Source organism: Scardinius erythrophthalmus (assembly GCF_964197995.2).
Source record: "Scardinius erythrophthalmus genome assembly, chromosome: 21".
NCBI classification, from domain to species: Eukaryota; Metazoa; Chordata; class Actinopteri; order Cypriniformes; family Leuciscidae; genus Scardinius; species Scardinius erythrophthalmus.
The window spans coordinates 23395491-23417497 of NC_138241.1; the positions used below are offsets into that span (position 1 = coordinate 23395491).

The following is a 22007-nucleotide window of genomic DNA, read 5'->3' on the forward strand; positions in this document are numbered from 1 at the left end:
ATGATAATGATTCACCTATATGGGACACAACACACAACATCAGTTTTGATATCTAATTAACCTAGTTCTTTTTATATTATTTACCTTGACAGTTTAGAGTAATATTAACCCTTGCAGATACCCATTTTCACCAACTTTCACATTAATTTATGACGTGTTGTGAAATACCCAGTGCAATATAAAAACCACAACGATTGTCATTGCTTCAGGGGCAAAGTCCCTATTAGGAATATTTCCTCTTTAACATGTGAGAAAAAATTAAGGAGGTACTGAGTAATTTAGCATGAGTCACATATGAGCTTCCGCAAAAAGCATAGCCCACAATCTGTGTTTACTGCACGGCGCATGCCAGTTTCCCTGAGGCCAGGCCTCCTCAGACAATCATGGACTCGTCACTATAAATCAAGGAACACTAACAAGCACATGACAGTGAGTGCTCAGTAAACCCTATTCAGCTTCATACAGCAACATCTGCAAGCAAACTGTCTCTACTATCAGAAAGGTAAGCACCAAAAACTCTTTTGTGATTCTGCTTTGCTTTCATTCTTACACATTTGCATATTTTACATGTACAACTCTTTTTCATTGACTTGATTTATGCATATACACTTCAGACTCCAGGGTTCTTGACTCAATTTTTAAAGAACCCTTTATGCCCTTTTATACAAGTTCTATATAAGGAGAAATGTCTTAAATTATTTTCATGTTTATCTTTCATGCCTTTGTGATAAAGTATGTTTACAAGCTGTTTATTTCATAAAATTAAATCAAAATAAAAATCAAAACGAAATTAATTAATAAATTAAAACTAAATCCATAAAATTATCCCATGATAGAAACCCCTAAAAGGTATAAATTAAGCGCCTGATAGAATTATTTAAGGTTCTATACAGAACCTTTTCTTCGAAAATGTGAGCATATGGATTAATTAATATTTATCTTACTTAATTTATGTTACACTCTTAAAAAGAAAGGTTTCAGATGGGGGGTTTCACCATTTTGGGTCCCCCAAAGAACCCTTTTTCCCCCTAATAGTGAGCAGGACAATTTAATAATTTAACTAAACTTTTTCCAAATGACCTTAAATGTAATGGAAAGCTAAACTTTATTTTAGTAATTATATAAGGGCACTATATATAAAGTAAAACATTTTTTAACTACACTTAAGGATACAAATATGCAATTCATGAAAAGTCCAAATCAGAGTATTTGAGCATATCTGAAATGTGCCAAAAATGAATTCAAAAGTACTGCAGGAGCACTTTTTATTTGTGTAATAGGCTACACTGACTGAACAATGAATAATTAGTAATTAGTAACATTTTATGCCTGTTTACTTGCAGAGTCAGTGCTGCAAAGTCATATGATTTCAATATTTTCTTGGCAAAACATGTTTATTTATATACTTTTGAAATACTTTACAAATGTCTTTTCTTTTAGAGATGTTTCTTATAAATATATAGCTCACTTCTTCAAAATGTTTTTAGGATCTCCAAACAAGGAACGGTTTGTTTACGGTGAACGGTTGGTTTACGGTCAACATGATGTTTGTTCTCAGAATATTACTGTTGACATGCGCCCTGAGCTTAACTGATGCAGTAAGTGGAAAAACAAAACAGAAGTGAAATTTCCTACTTCCTACAGTGTCTTTAAATGGAATCACACTTTTTTCCCACGCAGCTAATATTTATATTTCTGTTTTTAGATGAAAAACGTTTTGACTCCAGGAGAAGGTAAATTTCGTTTGATTTTTTAACATTAAAGTTTTCCAAGAACGTGTTAATTGATACAACATAAAGTTCTATTTTAGCATTTGAACATAGGTTTATTCATAACTTTTCTATTCTCAGATGAGTGCAGACTTGATGGAAGGTATGAGAGTACATACAAATTGTCAGTGACAGTCAATGGACGGATGTGTTTAAAGTGGAATTCCATCCCAAACCGATACTTCAGAAACTGCAATCATAACTACTGCAGGTATTCTATATTTACATTAATATTTTTTTGTTCCCCATTTATGGAGTGTAAAAACAAAGATTATTTTGCTGACACTATTATATTAAAAAGGCTAGGGTGAAACCTCTGACCTCTGAATGTTTTGCTTTTTCAGAAATTCAGCTAACGGGATTTCGCCATGGTGCATTGTAAGGAAAAGAGACCGTTACGTACGGGAAAAATGTGACATCCCCCGCATGGAAATGAAGCCGAGTAAGTAGAAGTCCATCTTTTTTGCTTATTTAAGTCATGGGTAATTTGATAGCAGACTGACTAATATGACCTATTATTGCTCATGCAGCCAAGAGTCCACCAACACATGTCCCACCAAAGCAGGACACAGGTAACAATTTGATCAGTTTACCTTTTTTAATGTCCATTCTAAGCAAAAATCCTAAATGATTCAATGTTGATGTTAGGAAAACCCCTAACTGGGATATCTTTACATGCTGTTTCTTTCCTTATGCACTGCCTAGAAAATGATCTCTCCTCACAGACTACATGTTTCTGATGTTTCTCATGTATTAATCAGAATCAACATGTGGGGAGCGACGCTTAAAACGCATTACAAAGATAATCGGAGGATCAAGGTCAAGTGTTGAGTCACAGCCTTGGATGGCCGCTATCTTCAAAGGAGAGGGATTCATTTGTGGAGGAACCCTCATTGCGCCATGCTGGGTTCTCACTGCAGCCCACTGCTTCCCTGCTGGGTATGTCAACCTGTTGTTAACTGAAAAGTTTGACCTCATTTGAGCGCTATGTAAGCTAATGTACAGTCTGTTCCAGAGTCAGGGTCTCGTATCACCCAATCCGGTTTATTTTAGCAGTAGCCTAATGACCGGCTGACAGTATCCCGCTTAGTACTCAAAGATTAAAATATTATCCTGAATAAATAGTCCACCACAATGTACAAAACAATTGGCTTATCAATAAGACGATGAACACTGCAACTGCATTACAGTAGTGTTAATAATAAAGTTCTTTGTACTCAATTTCACTAGTAAGATGGCGCCAGTTGGTGATACTGTAATACAAGAGACATCAAATTAGTGCCGATTCAGGAAAAATCGGTAGGACAGAAAAGAAAAACTAACTAATAAGCAACTATTAAGCAGTCCAGCAGTTGGAGTAGATTTGCATTAAGTTTCAGTAGGTGGCAATAACACTCCAGTTTGCTGTGATCAGAATCAAGTATTCCAGAGGGCTGTGCAATAAAACTGCTTAATGCAGAATGTAGTGTCATTACATTGGTATAATTTATTTTATATAATATAATATATAATTGTATTGTTTCTTCGTTTTGAATAGTAAGAACACTCAAACAAAGAAATACTCTGTCATTCTGGGAAAGAATGCCATCAATGAAACCAACTCTGTCAAAGAGCAGCGGTTCACAGTGAGCAAGCTTGTGGTCCATGAGGACTATGACTACACAACTGAAAACTATAACCATGACATGGGTAAGTTTGCATTATATTTTACTATTTGCCTTATATTGTATTATTCCAGCAATTAAAAGTGTAAATCACTTCCTTTAGCCCTGTTGAAGATAGTGGGCAGCAATGGACAATGCGCAGTGAAGACAAACTCTGTGAGAACCGCATGTCTTCCCCCTTTCCAGCAGATGCTTCCCGCAGGATTCTACTGTGATATTGCTGGTTATGGAAGGCATCAAAAGGGTAAGACGTCACATCAGACTGTATGCTGATAGTGTATCCTAGAAGAGTAACAATGATCTCTTTCCTGCGACAACAAGATATGAGGGCAACATGGTGTGTCCACAAAGCTGTTCTATGAAATATAACACAATCTGGGACATCCTATAATTGTGATATGACATACTGTACGGGATCTCTAAAAATCTAGCAGCTAGACATTTTAGTGATGTCATTTTGTCACTCTGGACGTCAGTGTAGAATGTCAGGACCAGAACTATGTAAATATGTGAGATAAAATGTAACATGTCATCATCGCTTTTTTATCTGTTTTTTTTAAAGGTGGCTTTGAATACTCTCGAATTCTGAAACAGGCTCAAGTGAAGCTTATTTCCCAGAACGAATGCCAGGATCATTACAGTAAGGACGAGGTCAACAAGAACATGTTGTGCGCAACTGGTAGAGACTGGGAGGAGGATGCTTGCCAGGTAAACAAGAAAATATTTTACCAATGACGGATAAATAGGAAATTTAGCCCTGACAAATGAAATTGCAAAATATCTTCATAAAAACGGTATCTTTTCTGCTTTCAGGGTGACTCAGGAGGGCCTCTGGTGTGTGAAATAAATCACACCATGTTCCTTTTCGGTATCATTAGCTGGGGAAAAGAGTGTGCAGAAAAGCATAACCCGGGTGTTTATACAAAAGTCACCAACTACAACCATTGGATCTCAATGCATACGGGTTTACCCACATATACAGCAGGCTCCAAGTACCCACAGAAGGATTAACTGTGACACTTTACAGCACAAATGTAAATGCTTAGCCACTCAGGGTAGTGTTTTGTCTGCACAGAATGCACATGCCAATTATTTATGCTATTCAAATGATACATGGCAGCTACTTTTGGCAATCAATAGGAATCATCTTTTACAGCGTTATAATTGCACGTTCCTGCTTTTATTGGACAGTGATACCAGTTTTAGGTGTATGAAGGATACATTTTATGTTCAGTTTGTGAGAACTGTGAATGTTGTTATCTGTTTTATTCATTCTGTTTCACTGTTACTTTTTATAACTTATTATTTCATATTTTATTTATTGCAAGAATGCATGTATGATAAATGTTTTTTTTTTACTTGTATACCTCTTATCGTAATAGTCTTTACTTTGTTTAATACAAAATTCTTCATAATTTCATTTGATATTTCATTGTATTCTATAAACTTGCTTTAAATCTTACATTTAAATAATAATTTAAATTTAAATTATTATTATTTCAAATTAAATTCATTAAAAAATAATTTGAAATAATCTTAAATAAATGTTTTTGTTTCATTCATTCATTGTGCATCATCATAAATATTTTTTCTAAATCACAGCCAACTGGTACATTCTCACTCATCTATTTTCATTCCTTCAAGCATTATATTAACTAGTTATTATACTATAATACACATCTGCCTTTTTAAATACTCTATACTTCACCACAAAATTAAAACTCTGTCATCATTTACTCACCCTCATATTGTTCCAAAAATATAATGAGTGAGACCATTCTTCAAAATATCTTCTTTTTGTTACAACAAAAGAAAAGAAAAAGTTATACAGGTTTGGAAGGCCGTGGACATTTTTTCAGTAAATTCAGTAAAAAAACCCTCTAATTTTAGTAAAACATTTACATTTTCCTCCCTTTAAGCAGTCCCATTAAACTAATTATAATTAAATCTTATATGGTAAAATTGGGGCATGTCACAAAAGTGATGAGATGCATTTCAACTGGGTTGTTATTGTTAACTAAAACTAAAACTATCAAAACATTTCTGCTAATTGAAATAAAATAAAATATAAATACTGGTTGAAAAACTTAAACTAAACGAAAATTAGAAATGTTGCCTTGGCAATAAACTGAAAAAAGTTTATGATGAAGCGCTAAAATTAACAGGAAATAACTAGATGCTGAGAACTTTCCTGAGAACAACCACATGTTGTTGTGTACAAGAAGATGATATCAGGGTTTTGGAGAAGTGTCCGTTAGAAACTAACAGTGAAATTTACTTAATTGCAAGTGTAGGCCTCAAAATCAAAATAAAACATGAGAATGTGAGAGAAAATGTGGAAGTAGTGAATCACCAATACTAGACTATTTGTATCCTCCGACAACATAATATCCTTCCTCTTACCAAGAATACAAAATGCTTATGACAGAAAAAGATCTTTACCTAAAAAGGAAAGAGTTTGGTTTACAGAAAAATGACAAGCATGAAATATATAATAACACACTGTTTCCTGTAAACTACAGTAATGACACCTCCACCATGTTTTTCGCTATAGCAGACAGTTAAGTTTAGCTACGACTAAACATAAACTATACATACAGTACAACTATATTATATATATATATATATATATACTATATTATATATTAAACAAAATGACATTTATGTGTATTTTCACACCCCTGAGTGTTTTAACTATATGGGATACTGCCAATGAACTGCCCCTCCTTGAACTGCCGCCTTACCGTGGTGGAGGGGTTTGAGTACCCGAATGACCCTAGGAGCTATGTTGTCTGGGGCTATATGCCCCTGGTAGGGTCTCCCAAGGCAAACAGGTCCTAGGTGACGGGTCAGACTAAGAGCGGTTCAAAAACCCTTATGACGACTATAAATTCGAGGACCGTGACGTCGCCCGGCATGGCGCAGCCGGGGCCCCACCCTGGAGCCAGGCCCGGGGTTGGGGCTCGTATGCGAGCGCCTGGTGGTCGGGCCTCCCCCCATGGGGTCCGGCCGGGCTCAGCCCGAAGGAGCAACATGGGGCCACCCTCCCGTGGACCCACCACCTGCAGGAGGGACCGTAAGGGGCCGGTGCTAAGTGGATCGGGCGGCAGTCGAAGGCGGGGGCCTAGACAACCCGATCCCTGGACGCGGAATCTAGCTCTAGGGACATGGAACGTCACCTCCCAAGGAGCCTGAGGTTGTGCGTGAGGTTCAGAGATTCCGACTAGAGATAGTTGGGATCACCTGTACGCACGGCTTGGGCTCTGGAACCACACTCCTCGAGAGAGGATGGACTCTCCACCACTCTGGAGTTGCCCATGGTGAGAGGCGGCGGGCTGGTGTGGGTTTGCTTATAGCCCCCCAGCTCAGCCGCCATGTGTTGGAGTTCGCCCCGGTGAACGAGAGGGTCGCTTCCCTGCGCCTTCGGGTCGGGGATAGGTCTCTCACTGTCGTTTGTGCCTACGGGCCGTACCCGGCCTTCTTGGAGTCTCTGGGAGGGGTGCTGGAAAGTGCTCCGACTGGGGACTCCGTCGTTCTACTGGGGGACTTCAACGCCCACGTGGGCAGCGACAGTGACACCTGGAGGGGCGTGATTGGGAGGAACGGCCCCCCTGATCTGAACCCGAGTGGTGTTCTGTTATTGGACTTCTGTGCTAGTTACAGCTTGTCCATAACGAACACCATGTTCAAGCATAAGGGTGTCCATCAGTGCACATGGCACCAGGACACCCTAGGCCGGAGGTCAATGATCGACTTTGTGGTCGTTTCATCCGACCTCCGGCCGTATGTCTTGGACACTCGGGTGAAGAGAGGGGCGGAGCTGTCAACTGATCACCACCTGGTGGTGAGTTGGATCCGATGGCAGGGGAGGAAGCTGGACAGACTCGGCAGACCCAAACGTACTGTGAGGGTCTGTTGGGAACGTTTGGCCGAATCTCCTGTCAGAGAGATCTTCAACTCCCACCTCCGGCAGAGCTTCGACCAGATCCCGAGGGAGTCTGGAGATATTGAGTCCGAGTGGACCATGTTCTCCACCTCCACTGTCAACGCGGCCACTCGGAGCTGTGGCTGCAAGGTCTCCGGTGCCTGTCCAGGTGGCAATCCCCGAACCCGGTGGTGGACACCGGAAGTAAGGGATGCCGTCAAGCTGAAGAAGGAGTCCTATCGGGCCTGGCTGGCTTGTGGGACTCCTGAGGCAGCTGATGGGTACCGACGGGCCAAGCGGACTGCAGCCCGGGTGGTTGTGGAGGCAAAAACTTGGGCCTGGGAGGAGTTCGGTGAGGCCATGGAGAAGGACTATCGGTCGGCCTCGAAGAGATTCTGGCAAACCGTCCGGCGCCTCAGGAGGGGGAAGCAGTGCCCTACCAACGCTGTTTACAGTGGAGTTGGGCAGCTGTTGACCTCGACTGGGGATATCACCGTACGGTGGAAGGAATACTTCGAGGATCTCCTCAATCCCGCCGTCACGTCTTCCATTGAGGAAGCAGAGGCTGAGGGCTCAGAGGCGGACTCGTCCATCACCCAAGCTGAAGTCACCGAGGTAGTCAAGAAACTCCTCGGTGGCAAGGCACCGGGGGTGGATGAGATCCGCCCTGAGTACCTCAAGTCTCTGGATGTTGTGGGGCTGTCTTGGCTGACACGCCTCTGCAGCATCGCGTGGCGGTTGGGGACAGTGCCTTTGGACTGGCAGACCGGGGTGGTGGTCCCTCTTTTCAAGAAGGGGGACCGGAGGGTGTGCTCCAACTATAGGGGGATCACACTTCTCAGCCTCACTGGGAAAGTCTATGCCAGGGTACTGGAGAGGAGAATCTGGCGGATAGTAGAACCTCGGATTCAGGAGGAACAGTGTGGTTTTCGTCCCGGTCGTGGAACACTGGACCAGCTCTATACCCTCTACAGGGTGCTGGAGGGCTCATGGGAGTTTGCCCAACCAATCCACATGTGTTTTGTGGATTTGGAGAAGGCATTCGACTGTGTCCCTCGCGGCATCTTGTGGAGGGTGCTCTGGGAGTATGGGGTTCGGGGCCCTTTGCTAAGGGCTATCCGGTCCCTGTACGACCGGAGCAGGAGCTTGGTTCGCATTGCCGGCAGTAAGTCAGACTTGTTCCCGGTGCATGTTGGACTCCGGAAGGGCTGCCCTTTGTCGCCGGTTCTGTTCATAATTTTTATGGACAGAATTTCTAGGCGCAGCCAGGGGCCGGAGGGGGTCAGGTTTGGGGACCACACGATTTCATCTCTGCTCTTTGCGGATGATGTTGTCGTGCTGGCCACATCAAACCAGGACCTCCAGCATGCACTGGGGCGGTTTGCAGCCGAGTGTGAAGCGGCTGGGATGAGAATCAGCACCTCCAAATCCGAGGCCATGGTTCTCAGTCGGAAAAGGGTGGTTTGCCCGCTTCAGGTTGGTGGAGAGCTCCTGCCTCAAGTGGAGGAGTTCAAGTATCTTGGGGTCTTGTTCACGAGTGAGGGAAGGATGGAACTGGAGATTGACAGGCGGATCGGTGCAGCTTCTGCAGTAATGCGGTCCCTGTACCGGTCTGTCGTGGTGAAGAAGGAGCTGAGCCGCAAGGCGAAGCTCTCGATTTACCGGTCAATCTACGTTCCTACTCTCACCTATGGTCATGAGCTGTGGGTCATGACCGAAAGGACAAGATCCCGGATACAAGCGGCCGAAATGAGCTTTCTCCGCAGGGTGGCTGGGCGATCCCTTAGAGATAGGGTGAGAAGCTCGGTCACTCGGGAGGAGCTCAGAGTAGAGCCGCTGCTCCTCCACATCGAGAGGGGTCAGTTGAGGTGGCTCGGGCATCTTTTCCGGATGCCTCCTGGACGCCTTCCCGGGAAGGTGTTCCAGGCATGTCCCACCGGGAGGAGACCCCGGGGAAGACCTAGGACACGCTGGAGAGTCTATGTCTCCCGGCTGGCCTGCGAACACCTCGGTGTCCCCCCGGAAGTGCTGGAGTAAGTGTCTAGGGAGAGGGAAGTCTGGGCATCCCTGCTTAGACTGCTGCCCCCGCGACCTGGTCCCAAATAAGCGGTAGAAGATGGATGGATGGATGGATGGATACTGCCAATAGTTGTGCACATTTTTGATTATGTTTTGATTTTAAACAATTGCCTTATACTTGCACGGTAAAAAAAATTCTAACCTCCCCAACTCAAAGTTTTCTAGTGACTGGTCACATCTAGATTTTTCAATTGGCCCAAGTGAAATTCTGTAAATTTAATTTTATCAATTGTTGCAATAGTCTGTTCACATTGGCTCAATGAGAATTAATACGTTGAACCAATTGAAAAAAAAAATGAAGTTGACCAAACCATGTTATTGGCCCAATATATTTCAAATTGTAGTAGCATTCTTTTTTTGTTTTACCTAAACTAAAAATGTATATTGGTAAATATATATTAGTAAAGCAACTTTACTGTATTGTTTATTCCCTATTGCCCCCCCAAAACAAGTGAAAAAAAGCATGCCTCATATTCTCAGAACTCTACACACAAATCCAAAAACACACACACAATGGGCAAAACCCCTCAATTCTCCTGCAAAATGAAACTTTACATTCAAAACAATGTTATTTCTTCTCAAAATGGTATTTTGTTTTCAAATGACACACACAAACCATCACATGAACAGACATTTATAAGAACCAGTTGAACACTGATGTGCTCAGTGTAAAACACTATGATGAATGCAAAACACTTCTTCTCCAGTCATCATAATGACTTAGGCCTTTTTTTGGTTCAGTGTTACACTTACTACAGACAGTACATACATAAGTGTGTTGTAAAATATTTGAGAATATTGTTTTTATACTCAGAACACACAAATACACGGTAACAAATATATTTTATTTTTTTCCACAAAAACAATGTACACAGTGTACATCCCCAACCAACACAAAGCTGCACATACAGTGGTCTACATACAAAACAACAGAAGAATTGACTGTATACAGTAAAAAAAAAAAAAAAAAAATCCAATGTTGGCATCCATTGCTCCATTGAAGAGCTGACCTGTTGCCTTTTTATGCTAAAGCTCTGACTGCTAATTGTAAAACTGTGTGATGGGTGTTTGCCCATGTGATGAGTCAGTGTGCATGTTTGAATGGCAGTGTGTTCCTTGTGAAAAACCAAGAGGGAGAGGCAGCAGGGTGGGATTTTGCGAGCCGAAGAGGAGGAGCCTCGCATGTCTTTATTTGACTGTTTTGCTCTATGTGCTTGCATCAGAGAGGAGAGTGCTGCGCTCCCGGTGATCGGGGAGAGAGCAGCATCCAGTCGCTCGCGGACACGACGGAGGAAGAGGAAGACTTACCGTCTCCCTAATGTCCCAGAGACTGTCCCCATGCAGCCTGCTGTTGTCCTGGAGGTCGTCCACGTGCAGCCCGCTGTCGTCCCAGAGGTCGTCCCTGTGCAGCCCGCTGTCATCCCGGAGGTCGTTCCCGTGCAGCCCGCTGTCGTCCCAGAGGTTGTCCCCAAGCTGCTTGCCCTGCCGGCGCCACCCCAGCGCCTCGCCCTGCCGGCGCCACCCCGGCATCTCGCCCTGCCGGCACCGCCCCAGCGCCTCGCCCTGCCAGCGTCGACCCAGCGTCTTGCCCTACCGGTTCCACTGATGCAACCTGCTGATCCAGAGACTGTTCAGGTCACATCTGCTGAGCCAGTGTCTCAGGACAAGATGGCCGCCGCCAAGTTGGTGTCTACAGACAAGATGGCCGCCGCTGAGCCTGTGTCTTCGGACAAGATGGCCGCCGCCGAGCCTGTGTCTCCCAACAAGATGGCCACCGATGAGCCTGTGTCTGTTTTTGAGCTGGTGTCTGTTCCTATTCACAAGCCAGTGTCTCCGGACAAGATGGCCGCCACCGAGCCAGTGTCTCCGGACAAGATGGCCACGGACGAGCCTGTGTCTGTTCCTGAGCCGGTGTCTGTTCCTGTTCCTGAGCCGATGTCTGTTCCTGTTCCTGAGTCGGTGTCTGTTCCTGAGCCGGTGCCTGTTCCTGTTCCTGTACCTGAGCCGGTGTCTGTTCCTGTGCCTGAGCCGGTGTCTGTTCCTGTGCCTGAGCCGGTGTCACGGTGTCTGTTCCTGTGCCTGAGCCGGTGTCTGTTCCTGTGCCTGTGTCTGTTCCTGTGCCTGAGCCGGTGTCTGTTCCTGTGCCTGAGCCGGTGTCTGTTCTCCGCCCTGGCCGCCCGAGGGACTGTCATCTTCACTCTGGCCGCCCGATGGACTGCCGTCTCCTTCATGGCTGCCCGATGGGTCGTCTGCTTCGCCCTGGCCGCCCGATGGACTGTCTGCTTCACCCTGGCCGCCTGCTAAGCCGTCAGCCCGTTTTTGTTCCCCTTCATGGACCTGGCCCCCCATCCCTCCCCCTGATCCTCCACCATTCCACCTCCCTCCTGGACTCTTGTTTTGTTTTATAGTTATGTCTTGGAGCGTCTGGTAGCCGCTCCGTAGAGGGGGGGTTATGTCACAGTGTCTGGTTTGTGTTCCCTGGGTAACCACTAGAGGTCCTCTTCCCCCACGGTGTCTTTCACTCATAACTACATTTCCCATCATCCTGTTCTGTCACTTATTGATCATTGCACTCAGCTGTTTCCCGTCACCTTGTTAGTATCTGTGTGTATATATACCCTGTCTGTTTAGTCATTGTCATGGAGTCCTTGTGTATTGTCACGCCGCTTCTGAAGTCTGTTTTTGCTTGTTCTGGTTTGTTTCTTGTTTTTGGATTGCCTTATTGGATTTTGACCCTTGCCTGGACTAGTTTGTGAGTACGGATTTCCCAAATAAATACTGCGATTGGATCTTACCTTTTCCCTGTGTGTGTATCGTTACAAAAAGCAGAGAATTGTGTGTAGTGTTTTGAAAAAAGTGTGTTTTAGAACTGCAATTTGAGTGTAAAGCAGGAATTGTGCTTGTAGTTTAGCAGAATTGGTTCAGGGGGTTGTTGAATGAGTTACATGTTGTGGTCATTGTGTCTCAAGTACCAGTATTTGTGTAAACAATTGAGAAACTGTAAACACACAAGCCATTCTCCCAGTTTATTTAATAATATAATAGTTTATTTAATACATTTTATTAAATATATAACAGTATTGTATACCTTAAAATGATAAATATATTGAAAATACATTCTGCACAGCAGACCTTAAAAATCATGCATTTAAATTCAGGATTCTGATATACGCAAAGCTGATGAATTGCACCAATTTGAAAAACATCAAGTGTACTCACCCAGTGTTTAGAGAAATTTCACTTAAATTTTAGTATTTAGGTATTTTAACAGTTTAAACATTAAACATCTAATATTTGCTATAGTGCAAAAACGTCAAACACACCATAAGATGCAAGTAACTGGAGAGGGTTACTTTAAATGTTCAGTGTAACTTCACTTGAATTTTTGTATTTCACAAGAGGTACTTTGAGTTCATGAAACTGCATCGTAACAGTTTAAACATTAAAACATTTACAAGTATCTGAAAGACAAAAAAGGAAAAACGGGAAGTACTTCAGGGTTACTTCACTCAGTGTTTAGTGTAATTTCATCTGAATTTTAGTATTCTCACAGGTGCTTTGAACTCATGATTTCCTCTTAAATGGTGAAGAAATGTTGATTGAGAGCAGATGTCCTTAAAATCAAAGTTGTCACAAGAAAATGTGGCATTCTCCTTAATGCCAGTCTTTGGATGTACCCCCCACAGATGTGTTTTTAAAGCCCCAATTGTTTTAAAAATACAAACACATTCTGGGTGTAAAAAGGGAAAGGAAGTTGCATTAAATGATCAATAGCATAGTGCTTGAAAAGGATGTCTTGGTGATATGCATGGACTGCATGGACTTCTTATGCTGAAAACCTGCAAAATAAATAAATGACAAAGCCTCCTTGCATCAAATAGCTGACGACAAGTGACAGAACAGAATTCTTTTACATAACACTGCCAAATTTGATTCATTTATGTCTTTAAATCACATGCAACAATATTTTTAACCTTAAAACATCTTAATGAATTTTAAATTCATGAGGATGTCTTGTGGCGGATCCTGGCAGTAACACTCTGGGCAACAAATGAATTGGAAGTCTTGCATATTCACGTAAAATAGCTTATACTTCTGCTTTGATAATATGGTGGATACATTAGTGGTTTACAGCAAAAATTTTTGGTCCTCGTTCATTAAATTCATTAAACTAGTCAATTAATTAATAATGTCAATGTAATATCATCAAATAATACTACGTTTTGAAGTAACATTAGCATTAACCCAAACACCACTTTTATTTTTATTGATAATCTTATTGTATTTGGCCTGAAATAACAACATTTATTCAATAAATTAAAAATGTTTTGAACATTATGTTCTGTATTAATAACAATAATAGTTAAATTAGTTTTTTTTCCCCTAATTTAGAGGCTCCATATCTAATCTTGCCTTGGGCACTAAGCCAGAACCAACTGAGGATGTCAGGTTGACGTTAATTTGAGTGCAGGTCTCAATTTCAACATAAAACCGAAAAACATGGGTATTACATTATCGTGCTCGATAAGCATTCGCTAAACGTTACTTTTGGACGCAGTATATTTTACATACATAACAATGTATTTTGCAGAATAACAGTGAATTCACGCCTTTGCTGGTTTCATGATAGCATTTTATAACCTAATTTAGCCTATACTAATCTCTCAGTTACTATTTATTGAACTAAATAATTTTATTGAACTTTATTATGATTATATTAAATATATGAGACACTATGTAGGCCTATATACCTTTCTGTTATAACTGTTTTTTTTCCTCTCTCTCAATGTAGGTCTGACCAAGGTTGGATTACCCCCAGGGGCCCCTGGGCACTGAAGTTCATGGGCCCCCCTCTCCTACCTGACAACCACACCCTCCAAAGGAACACACACACACACACACACACACACACACAATACTAAGGCCCACCAGGTGTGGGATTTTACCATAGATTATAATAAAGAAAAAGCTTAATGTTGCTTAATAGGCTTAGTAGTGCTGCACGATTTGAGGATTGCGATATGCGATTGCGATATAATAAACAAATGGTTTCATGAGTCAACTTGCTTGGTTCTCAAGTAAAATGCACACATATTTAGTGATAATGCTGAAATGTGTATTTCTCAACTCAAAGAGTTCAGTACTCACCATAACTTAAATGATGCGAAATCTTTTTCTTTTTTTTTTGTGGGGGGGTGGGGGGGGGATGGGGGGGTGGCTTGTTCGGCAAACACAGAGTTTTCACTTCCACTTGATTGGCTGAACACAATTTAATATGTAGGCTACGTATGGTGACGCATTGCTGCCACATAATTTTTTGCACTCAATTATGTCGTAATAACGAGATCTTATGTCGTTAAAACGACATTTTTTGTCATAATAACGAGATCTTATGTCGTTAAAACGACATTTTTTGTCATAATAACGAGATCTTATGTCGTTAAAACGACATCTTTTTACAACGTAACGTTACAACGACATACAGTCGTTACAACGACATATTTTATTGGCCTTATAAGGACATGTGTAGTCATGTACAAAATATGCCTTTATCCACGTAAAACTGATAGCCTATCATGTCTTTATCATACATCCAGCCTACGTTCAAAAAGCTGAAGAAATAGCAGCCCCGACATTCATGTTAAAAGATCAAATTCTGTACACACCTTATTAATAGCAGATGAGCCCAGAATACGAACATTGCGTTTAATTGCACATTAGGCTAAGCGTTTTCCTCCATATAGAAAACCATTATAATAAAGAAAAAGCTTAATGTGGCTTAATAGGCTTAATAGGCTTAGTAGGGCTGCACGATTTGAGGATTGCGATATGTGATTGCGATATAATAAACAAATGGTTTCATGAGTCAACTTGCTTGGTTCTCAAGTAAAATGCACACATATTTAGTGATAATGCCGAAATGTGTATTTCTCAACTCAAAGAGTTCAGTACTCACCATAACTTAAATGAAGGGAAATCTTTTTTTTTTTTTTTTTTGGTGTTTGGGGGGGGGGGGGGTGGCTTGTTCGGCAAACACATTTGAGTTGTATACAGTACTTCAGTGATTAAGATCAAATGCTGTAGCCTATAGCCTACACACCTTATTAATAATCCATAGGACTATACTATAAAAGCAGATGAGCCCAGAATATGAACGCAATGCATTTAAGTACACGTTAAGCGTTTTCCTCCCATAGAAACCCTTTATTATAAAGAAAATATAGGTAGCTCTTAACGTGTCTTTCTATGGGAGGATGGCATTGCGGTACACAGCAAATCCACAGCAAATCACCGCAATAAAATGCAACAGAATTTGATTTGTTAAACATGAAGAGGACTTATCCGTCTGGCATGGCCGCTCGCTCTAACGTTAACCCAGATGTTCGCTATTATTAAGCGCATATCCAAGTGTTTGTGCGGAGTGTGGAGCGCGCACTACATGGCATGGAGGCGCTGCCGGTGCCATCACTCGCATTTTTACTCCATCATTTCTGGTCATACAGAAAATAATAATATATCAGTCATTACTTTTATTTGTGTAAACTCACAACAACAAGAAAATGTTGTGCTTTTGTAAAATTAAATAAAACGAACAGGGCGCGCTTTCATGATCTCCGTGAATTGGAGCGCGTCTCAAAAATGAACTGAAAAACAGTATAAAGACAAGCCTCACAGACATGAGAAATATAGCTATCTATGTAAAGCTTATAAAAAAATGTCCACCAACGAAAAAAATTCAATCGCAAGCACACACGTACGGTACCATCTGATTATGTAATCCTGTCCGTAAAGGCGCATCTGGATAAATTACAGCGGAGATGTATGGAGATATGTTTGCAGTCAGCTTACACTGATTTAGAAAAGACTAGTTCATTAATAAACAATTAAAATGCTTCACTATTTTTTTCAGACATTATTAGCCTACTTTTGCCGGTGCTTTGCGGCAAGTTGTATGCATGTGCTTGAGCGCGGAATATAGGCTATAGCCTATTGGGTTTAGGAATTAGCTGCAATGTGATAATATTAGAACCTCATTGTGTAAGAAACATAGGGGGAACAGAATCCGACGGCAAATAGTTCAGCTGTCGAAATCCGTTAATAATTGCCAGTGCAAAGCAATAATTGCCAGTGCAGAGTGTACCGACCACTAGACTATTGGGACTAGTTGGAAGGTGCAATGTGATAAATAGTAGAACCTCATTGTGGAAGAAACATAGGGGGAACAGAATCCAACGGCGAATAGTTCAGCTGTCGAAATCCGTTCCCCCACCCCAATGATAAGAGATGTTGATGTATCGGCTTAAAGCAGGGCTCAGTAGTTTCGGGATTTCTTCGCTGTATTCTCGCTTTTTGCTCGCAGGTTTCTCTCTTCTCCCCCCACAGCTTCGGAATAGATATTTGACAACACTGTTGTAAAAACTCGTTGGCGATTCTCAGACACCAGAGGCTAGTAGATCAACGACATCAAAGCAGATGGGACATCTGATGGGAACGTCTTCTTCATTCGGGTTCGAACAGAGTGAGGGAGCGCAATAATGACAGCATTTTAGCAGATTTCTTTTGGCTGTAAAGCAATTGTTTACATCGCGAGACCTGATATCACGCGATACTTCCTGATGCGGCGGCCGGCGGCCCGCCGGCTCAAAGTTGCAAGTGCGGATTTTCCCCTCACGGGCACCAGGGGGGTGCGAAACGACCACCATTCAACCCGAAATAAGTAATATAACCATTCCAATGACTCCGAAACTGTTCAGTTAAGGTAAAAAAGTTACTTAGTTCACCTTTAAAATATGCTTATTCTATTCTGTGTGTGGATAGAGCTTAAATACCATCAATTTGATAAATATTAGAACCTCAGTGTGTCAGAAATATGGGGGAACAGAATCCGACGGCAAGAAAACAGATGTCGGAATCCGTTCCCCCACACCCATTATGAGAGGTGTTGATGTAATGGCTTAAAAAAATGCTGATTTTATTTTTGTGTGTGGATGGAGCTTAACTTGCATCAGTTTAGAGAATATATTTTTTTGCCTTTTATTATGATAGGACAGTGTAGTATCAAGAAAGTTTGACGAACCGGGACTTGAACTCGGGTCACAATAAGCTGAAAAGCAATGGTTGTCTGTGCAGAGTGTACTGACCACTAGGCTATTGGGTTTAGCAGTTGGTTGCAATATGATAAATATTAGAACCTCATTGTGTAAGAAACATAGGGGGAACAGAATCCCACGGCAAATAGTTCAGCTGTCGAAATCCGTTCCCCCACCCCAATGATGAGAGATGTTGATGTATCGGCTTAAAATATGCTTATTCTATTCTGTGTGTGGATGGAACTTAAACAGCATCAATTTGATAAATATTAGAACCTCAGTGTGTCAGAAATATGGGGGAACAGAATCCGACGGCAAAAAAACAGCTGTCGGAATCCGTTCCCCCTCCCTTTATGAGAGGTGTTGATGTAATGGCTTAAAAAATGCTGATTTTATTTTTGTGTGAGGATGGAGCTTAACTTGCATCAGTTTAGAGAATATATATTTGTTTGCCTTTTATTATGATAGGACAGTATCAAGAAAGTTTGACGAACCGGGAATTGAACTCAATTGAACCGGGAAATTTCGCAATAAGCTGAAAAGCAATGAATGTCAGTGCAGAGTGTACTGACCACTAGGCTATTGGATTTAGCAATTAACTGCAATGTGATAAATATTAGAACATTATTGTGTAAGAAAAATAGGGGGAACAGAATCCCACAGCAAATAGTTCAGCTAATTGCTTGAATTACTACTAGTCTAGAAAAATCTTTAGTCTATGGCAACTCTAATCAATAGCCTACATTTAATATTTGACATTATTTAATTAGTAATTAGTATCCAGCTCTTTACATTAAATTAGTTGAGTTAGCATAATTAGTTAATGAACTTATAAAATAATAAAATAAAGTTTAAATTAAGATACTAACCATATATTTCTACATAGCATTAGTTATTCCACCACACAACGTACTGTTTATAAGCTGACAATCCGTTATACATGTGAAATTGTAGGCTGTGTCTTGAAGATTTTTGTATTGTATTGTATCTTCTGTTATAAAGACGAAGATTGACATTTCTTCAATTAAACAAAATAAGAACACAATGTTGTAAAAAATAAACAACTTAGGCTATGTTCTGTTAGATGTGTTTTGACTGATTTTTGTTTAATTATATCTCTAATGAAGATATAGCCTATTAACAAAAATAAATCTTATATATATAATATATTATATTAAAAAACTTATAGGCCTATATACATTTTTTTTTTTTTTTAAAGGGCCTCACTGATTAATTTTGCCTGATTGGGGGCTGCTACTATTTGCTTAAGCTTTTTGAACGTAGAAGTGTGATAAAGGCGTGATAGGCTATCAATTTTATGTGGATAAAGGCATATTTTGTACATGACTACACATGTCCTTAATTAATATTCAATTTTAAAGTTAATATTTAATTTTCTAATTACATATTTTTTACAGTGGGCCAATATTAAAGATCGTGGTTTCAAAAGATGGAATATTTACAGCACGTGTTAAATGACAGGTGCGTATTTTTGAGTTCTGTAATGACTCTCGTTGAACATTGGAGGGCGCTGCCTGCTACATCATTAGAAAAATTATAGAATTTATTTTAAGTGCGTTTCTGCAGTCTAACCTACCTATCTATATACGACATGTGTATATGGTATGTGCAATCTGAGTTGCTTTGATATTAAAGACAGTACTTTTACTTAGACACCCAGAAATAAGTTTTGCCTAAATAATTTATTTTGTACACTTTGTGCTGGGCAGCGATAAAGGATGGCTTGAAATCTCTTCATGGAGATAACTGTAGGGCTAGTATCTTGTTATCTCAGGTGTCTCCATCATTGCATATTCCAGCATTAAAAACAGGGTATCCACAGCTACATGAAATATGGACTAGTCAGCAGTAGGGCTGGATGACATGAAATTGCTGAGCACAGCATTACTCACCTTGGCTGTAATGAGGCCGGTTCTGCACCGTTCCGTTTCAATACAAACAGTTTCAGCATCAATATTAGTAATACAATTTATAAGGACAATTTATAATGGTGACCATTAATAATTCATCTAAATCATAACATAATAGCCTAATTAGTCAGTGGTTTCCATTTATATTTTCTATACAAATAAAACTCATGACTGAAAGGGTGGAGAGACAGATACTGAAAATATTGAATACAATACAATACAAATTTTATAAGGTTATTTGAAGTGTGAACTGTCTGACATCTTTTGATGTCTAAAAGAGTTTAAAAGCACAAAGCAGAAGTTCTCCTGTTAAGTCTGAAACATTGAGAGACTGCAGACAACGTCCTAGAAAGGATCATCCTCTAGTGACTCTGCACTTACAAGTTTCAATGGCAGCTGCTACTTATATGATAAACAATTTACCTTATTAGTGTTGCAAAGCACTTCTCTGTGCTCCTCTATCTGAAATCTCTCCTTATTTGGTAACCTTACAGTTGCCTTGTGTTTTCTTCCTTATTAGTGCTGAATAGTATCTGAAACAAAGTCACAATATAGCCTTACTCGTCTAAAGATCTAACTTTTGAATTGTGTACATAATGATAACTCTACACATTACTTTCCTGCAGATGTCCTAAACACAGATATCTGAATGAAGCTCTGTCCTTTTGCCTGCAAACAGAATGTCTCTTTATGAGGAGTCAGTCTCTCTTTAACTAAATGTTTATTCTTGTCTCTAAACTCATCATAAAGTAGGCTAAACCAAAGGAGGGCAATATATTGAGTGTCCAGCAGTTCCCCTCAAATGAAGAATTTCTACATTGTTTTGACATAGGTAGTTTGTTAAAATTATAACTGCATTTTAATTCAACCCAAATATAGTGCTATAGTATGCACATGTCACTTACAGAAGCTGAAGTCAGTGTTTTCATATGTCTGTGTGAATAATATTTAGCCTAATTATTATTATTTTTTTTACTTCTATTCAGCAAGGACACATTCAAATTGATAAAAACTGATATAAAGAAAATTATATAAGAGTGCCCTATTTAAAGTCTCTACGTTTTTTGGCTTTTAGTGTGAATGGGTTAGCCTTACTGTTGTCTATAAGTGTGCTCCAAAACAAGACCAAATCCAACGTTGAAAATGAAAATCAGGTTGATGTCAGAAACCAACATCAGTCGGGTTCTTACGTCAACTCGACTTTCATTTGCAACCAAAATCCAACGTCAATCTGACATCGGGTTTTGTCTCTCAATCAGACGTTGGGTTCTGATGTCAACCTGACTTTCATTTCCAACCAAAATGCAACCCCTGCAACCAAAATCGTCCCCTGACTGACGTTACTTTCTAGTCAAGAACCTTGACCTTGAAAAAAATAATACTCAAGTAAAGTACAGATACTCAAAAAGTGTACTTAAGGACAGTACTCAAGTACATGTATTTACTGTCCACCTAAATATATATATTTAAAATGTTAAGAAAATTATAGACACATTTGGTTACACATTGAAATGGTTTCAATGTGTAACCAAATGTAATTATACATTTAAGTGTAAATTAGTGTTATTATACATTTAAATACTGAGTATATTAATTAACAACATACTATATAGGGTTAGGGATAGGGTTAAGGTTTGGTTTACGGTTAGCTTCATGTAATTAAGCATAATTTACTGTTACTATGACGAGTAGGCCTACATGTAACGTGTAACAGACGCTGTGAAATAAAGTGTTACCTAAATGTTTCTTGAGCCTCAAATCAGATTATCAGAATGATTTCTGAAGATTCATTTGACACTGAAGACTGGAGCAATGACTGCTGAAAATTCAGCTTTGCCATTAAAGAAATAAATCACAGTTTAAAATATATTTAAATAGAAAACAATAAAGCTATTTTACATTGTAATATTATTTCACAATATTATTTTTTTTTCTGTAGGCTATTTTTGATTAAATAAATGCAGCCTTGGTGAGCATAAGAAAAACGTTAGTGTGTAGTCTACATAGCCAATATACATGTGTGTGATATTTTTAACCTATTTGAAAAAAAGTATTTTTGCTTCCAGTTCATATAAGAGAGACATTTAGCAGGCGCGTGAACTTATGAATCTTGTGTGTTGCTCAACAGCATTATCTAAAACTAAGATTAATTGTCCACCACCGACACATTTAATGCTGTCACGCAGAAATGAGCACGTGAAGAAGACATCAGCAGAATTAAAAGCTGCAGCCTAAGAATAGACATGCTTGCATGGTCTGTCATTGAGTATCAGTTACTTTGTTTCCGTTTCACTAACACCATTACCTATCATTAAAATCAAATATTATCCACGGAATCCTCACTTTGTCATTCCAGTCCGACGCATTCCCTTTTTGGCTACTGACTGCATAACGTAGTCAGGGAAGCTCTACACAGGTAGGGTGGGGCGGAGAAGAGTGGAAACAGCGTCAGCACGGACCAATCAGCTGCTCCGATTGGCGTGAAACCTTTGCGCTGATTGGTTGACGAGCACTGACTCTTTTAAGCCGTGCGTTCGTTCGCACTCACC

At 40.5% G+C, this 22007-nt stretch overlaps 1 protein-coding gene across 1 annotated transcript; it reads left to right on the forward strand.

The window, feature by feature from the left end:
* Nucleotides 1-300: 300 nt before the first annotated feature.
* plaua (plasminogen activator, urokinase a) lies at nucleotides 301-4853 on the forward strand. Its single transcript, XM_081351346.1, has 11 exons — nucleotides 301-502; nucleotides 1488-1598; nucleotides 1706-1733; nucleotides 1851-1980; nucleotides 2114-2211; nucleotides 2300-2341; nucleotides 2531-2708; nucleotides 3307-3458; nucleotides 3537-3677; nucleotides 3996-4141; nucleotides 4247-4853. Exons 2-11 carry the CDS (start codon nucleotides 1542-1544, stop codon nucleotides 4442-4444), a joined length of 1170 nt encoding a protein of 389 aa, XP_081207472.1. The 5' UTR covers nucleotides 301-502; nucleotides 1488-1541; the 3' UTR covers nucleotides 4445-4853.
* Nucleotides 4854-22007: the final 17154 nt, after the last annotated feature.

What these genes read in the sequence shown, in the direction of transcription:
- plaua (XM_081351346.1), top strand. Translation starts at nt 1,542, where the DNA reads ATGATGTTTGTTCTCAGAATATTACTGTTGACATGCGCCCTGAGCTTA. An exon ending in CCCTGAGCTTAACTGATGCA is followed by an intron (nt 1,599 to 1,705) that starts GTAAGTGGAAAA and finishes TTCTGTTTTTAG; the next exon opens with ATGAAAAACGTTTTGACTCC. An exon ending in AAACTATAACCATGACATGG is followed by an intron (nt 3,459 to 3,536) that starts GTAAGTTTGCAT and finishes CACTTCCTTTAG; the next exon opens with CCCTGTTGAAGATAGTGGGC.